The 12,083-nt window shown below is 37.7% G+C and overlaps 1 protein-coding gene across 1 annotated transcript in view; it reads left to right on the forward strand.

The window, feature by feature from the left end:
* Positions 1-5,348: 5,348 nt before the first annotated feature.
* The window catches only part of LOC125193461 (putative late blight resistance protein homolog R1B-13), a 29,495-nt gene continuing 22,760 nt past the window's right edge, over positions 5,349-12,083 (forward strand). Inside the window, exons 1-5 of the mRNA XM_048091249.1 lie at positions 5,349-5,479; positions 6,026-6,864; positions 7,725-7,849; positions 8,227-9,494; positions 9,712-9,733. Coding sequence (XP_047947206.1) covers positions 5,349-5,479; positions 6,026-6,864; positions 7,725-7,849; positions 8,227-9,483 — 2,352 coding nt within the window. The 3' untranslated portion in view covers positions 9,484-9,494; positions 9,712-9,733. The remainder of the gene's footprint in view (positions 5,480-6,025; positions 6,865-7,724; positions 7,850-8,226; positions 9,495-9,711; positions 9,734-12,083) is intronic.

Raw genomic sequence — 12,083 nt, forward strand, 5'->3', positions numbered from 1 at the left:
CCTAAATTTGTAATACCTTCAATTTCTTTGCTTGATATTGAAAAGAGACCACTTGTCTTTGAGAGCATGAGTGAATCACTAGAAGTGAAGGAATGAGGTGAGTTTGATGGTATTGTCCAGGTTTCCGATTTTGTTGGTCGAATTTATGTATTTAGCAGTAACAACAAATTTAGATGATTCAACAGTATATATGCTATATGTTTCTGTTGAGATTTTGTTATCCTGATTTTTCTCTTTCTTTTATCACTTTTAATGAAAGGCTAAAAAACTCCTTACAATAATATGATGGGTTATATTTACCTTTCCTTTTGAATAATAAATTTTTACGAAAAAAAGATAAATGTGCTAGTTTTCATTTACAGTATAATTTATAATTTACTCTCTTTTTAGGGGATGCCTCTTAGTTAATACGGGTTTTTTAGCCTTAAAAATTATTCATTTTTCTTTTTCGTCTCATTCCAAAGAAAACATTTAACTTTTCTAATTTTGAAAAATTCAAACAACTACTACCCCTACACATTATTTTATTTACAACTTATATCATTACCATTAACACTTATAAGTGGACATTATAATAATATGGACTCCCACCCTCCACTAACATTATTTCTCCTTATTTATTAAAACTCGCTACTTCTAACCTAAAGTTTATACTCTTTGGTAAGACGGAGGGAGTAAACTTTTCCCTAATTCTCGATTTTTTCCACCAACTTCAAATCGGCTTTTTAAATTCACGAACTTTAGATTCGCTTGCTTCTTCTCAACTCGATTCAATATAATTTTCCGGTGCGTAATTGTCCAACGTGGACAACCGGAAATATTTTTTTTAAATTAAAACTTGGAATTAAAGAAATAATCTTTAAATAATTTGTGCCCAATTTCTCTCGGCTCAGCCTCAGCGCCGTCTCCATTGAATTCACGGCGGCTTCAGCGCCGTCGCCGGCGTCTCTGACTCCGTTGCCTCACGCCGCTGCTTACAGCTCTGTTCCCATCTCTCTTTCATTTCTCTTTCCTGGCCCTCTCACGATTAGATTCAGCCATCGGGTATGCTCACGTCCAACCTCCGTCCTCATCTAGCTCCTGTTCAGTTAAGTCTCTGTCTTCTCGCGACGATCCTCTGTTGCTGTCACTGCTGCTACCCTTGTGCCGCCTACACCAGTGCTACCCCGTCCCCGGCGTGCGAGACGGAGTTGACTCCCCTCTCCATCGGTCTTCTCCTTCTTGGAAAACTCTTTTATTTCTTAGAATGCGATGTCTCTTCTTCCTTCTTACGACACTGGCTCTCTCTCTACGAAGTTCCTCTATGAGTCACCGCCGCGGTCAGCTAAGAGAGGTCTCAGCTTCTCTCTCGATAGCTCAATCTCTATGTTTCTCTTTAGATTTCTGAATTTCACAGATGCATCTCGTTGCTGCTTTCATAGACAGCGTTGCTGCCGAGGGGGCTGAGGCGATCGAGGTCGAAGTAGTTGAGGCCTGAGGGGGGAGGAAGAGGGGGTAGCGGTGGCAGCTGGTGGATTGGACGACATTGGAGTTTGGAGAGGGAATAGTGGGAAATGGGAATACAAGAAGATGAAGGGTGGAAAATGGGAATATGCCAAAATAGTATAAGACATGTGGCATTGCCAAATACGATCTTTAATGACAAATAGGATTAAAATTGACAGATAGACAAACCGGGTTTGAGCCTAGCCGAGGCATCGTATGACGCGCTCGGCAGGCCACGTTGGCGTTACGCCGAGGTCGATGCCGACGCTGACTCAGTGAAAAGTGTCCGAATTATGATGTCACTAATTCAATTTTTTTAAAAAATCAGATTTTTCGAAAAAAATTTTTTAAAAAAAAATCGGTAATATGACCGTTCAACGGTCATATTTTTAATTTTTTTTTTATATTCTATATATATTCTTTTCCATTCTCCATTTTACACACAAACACACATCTATTCTCTCATCTCTCTTTCTTTCCTCTCCAATCACTTCTATAAAATCATTCCTTTATTTTTTTCTTCTCCCAAATTTAATCAATTATGGATCCATTTGAGCAAATGCGTCGAATAATGGAAGAATCGCTAGAAGAAGATCGACGTAGGGAGGAGGAGAAGCCGCCGCACCTCCTAGGCGGCGGGCAGACATACATCCATCGTAACGGGAGGAAGCCGCCGCAAGGTTGGGAACGTGATTACTTCAGTCCGAACCCGGTGTGGGAGATATCTACTTCCGTCGCCGTTTCCGTATGTTACGCGCGCTATTTTTGCATATCGCAAATACATTGGCGGGGCGGGGAAGAGTACTTCAAAGAAGGGTTCGACGCGCTGTTGGCCATCTTAGCCACACGACGATCCGTAAATGTAATCGCGGCGATCCGTCACTTTGCTACTGGGTCAAACGGCGGATTCGTTAGGCACGCATACCTGCACGTTGGAGAATCCACCGGGAGACTTTGTTTGTTGAACTTCGCAAAGGCGTCCGGGCAGCCTTCATGACGAATTTACGAAAACCCAACCACCGCATGATTGTCATTTACTCGCTCCAACTTCACTAACAAGTGCGGATTCCCCAGGATGCTTGGGAGATTAGACTGCATGTCACTGGCAATGGAAGAATTGCCCCCGTGGCGTTGAGGGGGTCATATACGAGCGACCACAAAGGCACCCACCCCACCGTTATACTCGAGGCCGTTGCCGACTACCGGCTATGGATTTGGCATGCGTATTTCGGGGTCCCCGGCTCGAACAACGACGTCAACGTGCTCAACAACTCCGACCTCTTCGCTGAAGTTCTGAATGGTAAAGCGCCGGCCATCAACTTCATCACTAACAATCGCCAGTATAAAATGGGTACTATCTTGCCGACCGCATCTATCCGAAGTGGCCAACCTTCGTGAAGACGTTCAACAGGCCTGCGGACGAAAAGCAGTCTCTTTTTGCGCAGAAGCAAGAGGCTGCTCGCAAGGATGTGGAGAGAGCGTTCGAGAGTTCTCCAAGCTCGATTCAACATTATCAAAGCCCCGGCTCGATAGTGGTTTATGGAGAATATGGTCGACATCATGTATACGTGCATAATCTTGCACAACATGATTATCGCCGACGAAGGACCCGAGGCGGGAAATTGGTTCGACCCGAAACCCCGGGAAGCTCAACCGCAAGTAGTCCGCCTCGAACGGGAGTGCATCCGTCTTTGCAAGAGTGGTTGTCTATTCGGGCAAGGACACGTGATTCTACCGCCCACGCCCAACTCCAGGAGGATCTAATGGAGCACATTTGGGCAAAATTTGGCAACCGTTATCACATGATCGTCACTAGAGAACTCCTTCTTCTGCTTCTTTGCCTCCATTTTTTTTTATTTGAGTTTAAGTGTGCAATTTGTAATTTCTAGTTTTTTAATTATGTCTTTTTTATTTTTTAGGTATTTAAATTGTAATTTTATTTTATTTAATGAAGTGTGTTTTTTATTAATTGAATTTGTTGGAATTAAAAATAAAAAATGAAATTGAATGAATAGTTAAGAGATGATTAAGAGATGGAGGGATGCGGAGTGTTGTCTCTTAGTTAAGAGATGAGCCGAAAAGTACAGTCTGGGGCCCATGAATAGTTAAGAGATGAGACGGTTAAGAGACGGATAAGAGAGCAACGGCGTTATGGATGGCCCGAATGGTGGAAAATGGGAATACAGGAAAGATGAAGGGTGGAAAATGGGAATATGGCAAAACAGTATAAGACATTCCTCAATCTCATAATTGATGACACACTTGGAAAATTACACAAGATTTTAGGAGATGTTGTTTTGTAAGTTGAGGTGGAGAGAGAAAATAGTGGAGTATATTTATATTAATGTGAGAAGGAGCTTTTTCTAAAAAGGAAATGTGACATCTTTTGTGGGTCAAACTAAAAAGAAAAAGTGTAACATCTATTATGGAGCGGAGAGAGTATATGCTTTAGGATTGGTGCCCCTGTGCACAGCGGAAGTCATGCATAAACAAATAAATCATGCATACAGATCTATTTGACTGATTAAGGGATCAATTAACCACATGTTAAACACAAAAATTGCATGCTAGAACACATATAATTCATGCAAACAAGGAATAAGAACCCTAATTCATGATATTCTACGGTTTAGAATTACCGATCTGATTCTCCAAAGAATCGATTGCTTGCACCTTCTCCACCTGAAGATCTTCGTACTCAACCAGGAATCCTCTAATCTGTATCCCGAACTCAGAATCTGACATTTGGGTGGTCAAAGCTTGTCAGAATCTAAAGTACTCGACTAAATAGAAGATAGAACTTCAGTTCTGGATAACTGAAAATGTCGCTCCAATCTTGGGGAGAGAGGGGAACGAATTTAATCATTAAAATTGATTAAAATCCTCTTTTCTAGTCTCTTTTTATATAGAGTTATAATGGGCCAGATTAGGGATCCATGGAGGTTGGACTTTTAGGCCAAACCTGTTGGACTTTTACTAATTAAATTGAGCCACAATTTAATACAAGTCCAAATAGAATATTATTATCATCCACTATAGTATAATAATATTGATTGCCCATCCAATCCCAAATTACGAGTAATCCGGGCTTTACCTCTTTAATTTATTATTTCTCATGTTTAAGATATAAATATCCATTAATTAATTTTAAGTCTGTCTATTTGACTTTAATTAATTAATATCTTTTTCCAAGAGTTGTCTAGTTCAAAATTTTTATTTATTATTCTGGAATAAATTCAAATGAATAATCTAAATAATAAAACTTTTTTCGAACACCTCTTGAGGATATTATCAAACTGGACTCAATTAAAGACATGATTCATTGCAATAACAATACTAGCACCTCTAGACATTGATTACCACTACCCAAGATATCAGGATTCTTGGATTACGAAAAATCCACACCATTTGATAAATCAAAGTAGTGCATAATCAATATCGTATGTTCAATGTTATGTCAACAATGATTAAGAAATAACAATCACCGAGACCTCGTCTTTCAGTAAATTAAATGGAATACGATATTTAGATTAGATCTACATAATAATGTGCTTGGCATTTTGTCCAAAGGTAAGAAATTAGAGACTTATCAAAAAGAAGGTTTTCAATAGATTGGATGCCCTTTAGAAAACATTATTGGAGATTTTCTAAAGATAAAGTGACGAAAGAGAAAAGACACCATAAAAAGTGAAAAACCAATCCAACTTTTCACTTGAATTATTGAATCAAGATAAGGTAGTATGGGTTCCCACAACGTGGATTACAGAAATCAAATTTCATTATCACATTGTAAGTGTGTGTGGATCTATGCATTGCTAATTTACTGATCAAAGCAAGAAGAGAGAAAAGAGAGAAAAAGTAGAATGGCAGATGCTGTTGCGAATGTGTCTCTGGAAATCCTTCGTGATTTGCTGGTTGAAGAAACTAAGTTTCTGCTTAGTGTTGGCGGTGATGTTGAGAAAGTCAAAGCTGATCTGAGAAGCATCCATGCCTTGTTGATGAAAGCTGACAGAGATAGACGTGATTCTCCAACTCTAAACTCCTTAACCTTGATTCGATTCCTACGTGTAGTTGCGGGAACGGCTGCCCGACGATCAAACACGACAAGAACTAGGGTTTGTTGAAGAAGAAGTAACTTGCGTGAAAATATTTTATTCCGTAAAGAGTGAAATAAAATACACGCCTATTTATATCTAGGACCCTAGGGTTGATTCGACCTACGATCCGGGAAAGAATCAACAAAGAAAACCCGGAAAGGAGCTTATAATCCGCTCGATGCTAAAATAATTAAAATAACAATAAAAAGGTCTCAAATTAGTACTGCCACGAAATATAAAATAACTAACTAAAATAATATTAAACTCTCCACTTCAATGCTTGGCAAAATCGCCAAAGTGATCCGGTTGACGTCTCCGACGGCGTGACCGGCCCTTGGCGATTGATCTCTCTGGCTCCTTGCCGCTTCTCTCCCTCGTATCAACGGCACTTTCTTCCACAAACGGCTCCTGGCCAGTTTCCTTTAGGCGAGTTGACGGTTGAGACGCAATTCTCCAACTCTAAAGCTTTACATTTCCCAACTCAAAGATCTTGCTTTCAAAGCTGAGAATCTGCTTGAAACGTATGCGGTCGAAGTTGAATCCAAAAGGGAAGAAGGGCGGAGGAGCCTCAAGGATAAATTCAAAAGGTACATTTGCATCATGTGTGAGTGCAGCAGTGTCCACGAGGTTGGGAATGAGGCTCGCGACATAATATCTGCCCTGGCCGACCTCACTAAAAAGTTAGAGTCAGAGTTGGATCATCAAGGCTCATCATCTCATTCCAACCAGGAAGCTGAGCGTCTGTTGAGACAGACGTATGGTCATGAGGTTGAGCATGATTTTGTGGGCATGGAGAAAGACATCCAGCTTTTGGTCTCCAAGGTGAAGGACGAAACCAGAAGAAAACGAGTAGTGAAGATATATGGGATGGGTGGTCTCGGAAAAACTACTCTCGCCAGAAAGGTTTACAACCACACAGACCTCCAATCTTATGCCCGAGCATGGGTTTGTATCACCCAACAATTCGAACATAAGGCCATTTTGGGCAAGATTTTGAAACAACTTGACAAAGACATAAACGTTGGTATCTTGGATGTTGAGGATTTGGTCACAAGAATTCATAGTTTATTGGTGGAGAGGAAATGTGTGATTGTGATAGATGATATATGGGAAGATATTCATTGGGAGATCATAAAGCAAGCTTTTCCGGTGAATTGTAATGTCATTCTCACCACTCGCTCCCAGAATATTGCTATTCAAGAATCCGAACCTCACAAGCTGAGATTTCTGACCGAAGATGAAGGATGGGCTTTACTTCAAAAAGTAGCAGATTTATCTCCAGGTCAGAAGTTTAACTCTCTTCTCTCTTCGATGTTATAATTGTGTAATTAGAGCGTGTCATCTAAATATAGCATTACTGATTATGTTTGGCGGGTTGCATTATAGTAACATCAATTTCCAATACATAATGCATAACTATTTCAATTTTTTATATTAAAATTATTAATACAAATACATTAACTTTATTAATTGTTTTGTTGATATACTTATGTCTTTGTGTTGATATTTAAAATTACATGTTGTGTTGATGAAGTTATATCTTTGTGTTATTAATTTCAATATACAAAATTGAAATTTTTGCATTAAATTAGTTATTTGATCATAATCCTATTTTTGGCTGGTTTATGTTTTCTTTGTGTTATTCTCTTAGAAATATAGAGCCTTTTTAAATGAAATTTACTGTAAGTCTGTACCTAACTTTTTCGGATTTTTGATTAATTTTCATTTTACAAGATATATTTCGAAAGTGTCGTTACAGGTTGGATTAACTACAAGCATTCTGGATTTTTGGAATTAGATTTATGATTAGATTATATTTACTGAAATATTTCCGATTATGCTTAAATTCAATATGATATCCAAATACATGCCCCTATTTAATAGGAGAAAAACAATTCTATAATCAAGATAGACCAAGGTGGCAATGTAATGTGATATGAATCATTAAGTTAGGAAGAGAGATAAAAATAATCTAGAGCACTCCATTCATTTTAATTTGATGAATTGTACTACTCCATGTTGTAAGGCTGCCCACAACTAGAAATTGATCTAGAGCACTAGTTACTTTCATTTGTTTCTTTTAAGAATAAATTGAATATCTGCATCTTATTTTTTTTGTGTGTATTGTGACCGTTGACACAGATATAAAATCTTTAGAAGATGTTGGAAGAGAAATTGTATCAAAGTGTCAAGGTTTACCACTATCAATTCGTGTTATTGGAGGGATTTTGCGCTCAAAAGAATACGATTTACCAGAATGGAAAAAGGTAAATGCAAACTTGGAATCATATCTAAGGCATGGAGAAGGTGTTGAAGAATATAGAAGGGTAAAACAAGTGTTGGAGTTGAGCTATGATGCCTTGCCTTATTACTTGAAGCCATGCTTCCTCTATTTAGCATGTTTTCCCGAGGATCACAATATTGATATAGAGAGATTGTATCTATTGTGGATGGCGGAAGGCTTCATTTCATACCAAGATAAAGGACCTAACGAGACTCTAAGAGATGTGGCCCAAAGATATCTAACTGAACTTGTTATGAGGTGTATGGTTCAACTCCATAAAGCTAGAGTACTACTCTCCACTTAACAAGTTCGATACATGTGGGCTTCATGATTTGATGCATGATCTCTGCTCTTCTAAAGCTGAAGCAAGAAAAGTTTCTGAAGCGCATTGATGCTTCTAAATATCTGACCGACATTCTTTCACCAACTCAAACAAGGTTAGTAATACCTCCATCCATTGGCAATTCCATAAGCAGATTAGCCATCAGTTGTGACTTCGAGCGTGAAGTGTCAGGTATAGATGGGTTAGAGGAAGTTAAAGGTCTTAGATCATTTATACTTCTCCAAAAGTCTTATGGTATGATTGACTTCAAAGAGAGTACGATTGACTTTAAGATGTCGCAATACTTGAGGATATTTGTGGTAGAAGGTTGTGAGTTTGAAGGGGAAAAGTTACCAAGCAAGGTGGGTGAACTAATTCATTTAAGATACTTGAGTTTGAGGGATTCTAATGTGAGAGAGCTACCAAAGTCTATATGCAACCTGCCATACTTGCAGACCTTAGATTTGCAAGTTCGGGATGGAATTAGATTGCCAAATGTGATTTGTAAGATGAAAAGGCTAAAGCATTTGTTTCTCCCATTTGGTGACATAGAAGTGATTGGAGGGGAGAAACTAAGACTAGATGGGCTACACGAGTTGGAGACATTAGAATGGATCAACAGTGAGACAACTTGCATTGCAGATATCCCCAAATTGATTAGTCTACAGAGTCTACATGTTAAAGTTTGTGATGAGGATAGCATGTCAATTGTGTTGAGCAACAAAAATAGCCAATTACGTGAGACTCGTCTTCATGTTAAGTCATGTGATCTAAGTTCAGAGAAAGATATGGAGGTTTTAAATGAGGGGTTGATGTCTCCATCGTTGGTTACTTTGAAGATGGTTGAATGCAATATGAGTGGCGGTTTTCCATACTACAAACAAGGGATGTGTCAGAATTTAGTAACTTTGAGACTATATAACTGCAAGGGTAAGGTAGACGTGGAGGAGTTTGGCAAGTATCCCATGTTGCAAGTGCTAGCTTTAGATCACTTTGTCAAGATGGCAGAAACAATAACTTTCCGTTCAAATTCATTTCCACAACTCAAGCTCCTTGAATTATACAAGTTGCCAGATTTAAAGAAATGGGAAGTGGAAAAAGGAGCAATGCCAAAACTTACTTCCTTGTTCATCGCGGAGTGCCGCAATTTGGAGAAGGTTCCAGATGGTTTGAGATTATCCTCCTCTCTTCGACAGATAAAAATTATTAATATGCCAAGAGAATTTTCAGAGAGAGTAAAGGAAGAAGATTATGGGCCATTTGTCGAGAAAAGTATAACAGGAGCAAGTGCCTGATGTTTTTGGAGGTAATAAATTTGTGACCATACATTATTAATTATATAATATATATATTGGCTAGGGAAGTTGTTTCTCTTTTGTGTTTTCTATATAACTAACTGCTATATATATACATAATGATCTTGACCTTGTGCTATTTCTAATTTCTTTATCAGATGATAACTTTCCTGTCCAACAGAGCTTTGATTTCTAATTATTAATTATTACTCTCATATTAATAATTAGGCTCTCCAGCGCACCTCGACGACCAACACCTGAGCCACCTGCATCGGCTCCAACACATCCGCACCGCAACCGACATCCACTTCATATGTTCCAAGATTATGTATAGTTATTTCTTTATAGAGTTGAGTCTATTTTAAGTCTTGTTATCGAGTCGGTTATTTAACTTCATCCGGGTTTTCTTTGTGGTTCTTTCCCGGATCAGATTATGAGAGTCGAACCACATAGGTTTAGGTATGTTTTTCCATTATATAAGTTGAGCAATACGAACTTATCTTTTCTGGCCTGTATCATATATCTTCGTGATATTCTATCAATTTGTTTTCTTGTATACAACTTATAGTTTCTGTTTTTTCAAATACCCACAATTGAATGTTGGTGGATTTGTATTTTGTGTCCAACAAATGCTATTAATGTTATATGGGAGTATATTTTTTGTGGATAGATGAAGTAATGTTTATTGACTCTTTGTTCTTTCAAGATAAATGTTAAATTGGGATCTGAAATAACCAGGAACGTATAATTCCTCTAAGAGTGTAGCTCATATTTGCCATAGTGCTCAAAAAGGCAGCACCAATTATAAATGTGATAACTTCAGCCTATTATTACTGCGAAATTCTAAATCTCTCACAAATGTTGGTACATGAGTTGTGCATATTATTGATCTTCCTTCAAAATACTCAAACTAAGGATAATATGGATATCTAGACATCTAGGAAATCCATCATCCAAACAGTCTCATCGTCTGTGTCATATATATCAGTTCTGAACAGCGGAAAAGGAAAAACAAACGTAAGCAAAAACTAAACACCCATACATAGGCTGAAATGTATCGGGAAAAAGGACTGCCCACTTGTCCACTTGTTTCATATTAAGGCACATATTTTCATAAAATGACCATATGTTTATGACCAAAATAGACTTTAGTCTTTAATTAATTATAAATTAGTATTCTAATTAGGTAAAATATTAGTTAATTAGACCGTTAATTTTGTGATAATGTCTTTCAAAACGGACCATTTCAAGACCATTTCCGTTTATTCAGGATTCAAAAATAAAAGAGTATGTTATGGACCAAATTCGTAAAATGACCATGTGTTAGACATTCTCTTCTTTAAACTAAGACCCTAAGACCATATGGTCATGGAAGTGATTGGAGGGGAGAAACTAAGACCCTAAGACTCATTCTCTTCTTAGGGTCTTAGTTTACTCAAACAATGGACCGAGAAGACATTCTCTTCTTTAATCCCAATCTTCAAACACAATCTCTTTTGCCTCTCTTTTTCCTAAATTTGTAATACCTTCAATTTCTTTGCTTGATATTGAAAAGAGACAACTTGTCTTCGAGAGCATGAGTGAATCACTAGAACGGAGTGAATGAGGTGAGTTTGATGGAAGTTGTCTTTTTATCCAAAAATTAGGTTTTCAATTTTCATAGTATTCAATGTTTCTTGTTGGTGGAACTTATTTCATTAGTAACAACCAATTTTAGATGATTCAATAGTATATATGCTAAATGTTTGCTGTTGAGATTTTGTTATTGATGCACTTTTTATTAGCACTAAATAAATGCAAGTATACAGAGTATATAATAGTATAGCTAAAGGTCAGTATCGGATATCGAACACGGGGAAAGCAAACACAAAGTGTCTATCCTCTACTAAAACTCAATTACATAAGTTATGGTTATATAAATTCCAAACTACAATACCCTAGCACAGTTATTACTTTGATATGACGAGTCACCTAGCTTATGCTCATGTGATGCAAACGTTGATTACAAAATTAGGGTTGTCAATCCTAACACGCAACTCCATAAAGCTCCTAAGACCCTTGAAAATTCCTCACTCTCAATTAACAATGTGTCGTTTTAAGGGAAGCTAACTGTAGCATCTACTAAGTGAATCTAACTCGCTAGAACTCTCTCACAGTTATGAAGCAAGCTATATTAAATCATACAAGATTGTGTCACTCAATCATGCAACATCAAAACTACTTAGGGAGGAAACAAAGTAAAAACAAAATGGATATTAACTAGAAAATTGGAATTGTATAACCAAAGTCGTTACTAACACATCCCTAGAATCCCATGAGTTTAGTTACACATAATGAAATAAGCTAAACACATAATTGAAGGGAAAACAATTTGAACATAAAACTAAAGCAAATAAAACCCGTAGGTTAAATCCTTGTCGTTCTTGATGTTCTTGAAATCCTTCTTCAACTCATTGCACAAGTGAAGTACTCTAGCGTTTGATCTCTATGAATTATTTTGCACGTAGAAGCTCTCTCTTTTGATGAAGCTTGAGGTCTTATTTATAGGGGAAAGCCATTCCTTATTGTAGAAGGAAAAGATTTTCAAAATATGGTAAATC

Source organism: Salvia hispanica, chromosome 6 (assembly GCF_023119035.1).
Source record: "Salvia hispanica cultivar TCC Black 2014 chromosome 6, UniMelb_Shisp_WGS_1.0, whole genome shotgun sequence".
In the NCBI taxonomy this organism is placed as follows: Eukaryota; Viridiplantae; Streptophyta; class Magnoliopsida; order Lamiales; family Lamiaceae; genus Salvia; species Salvia hispanica.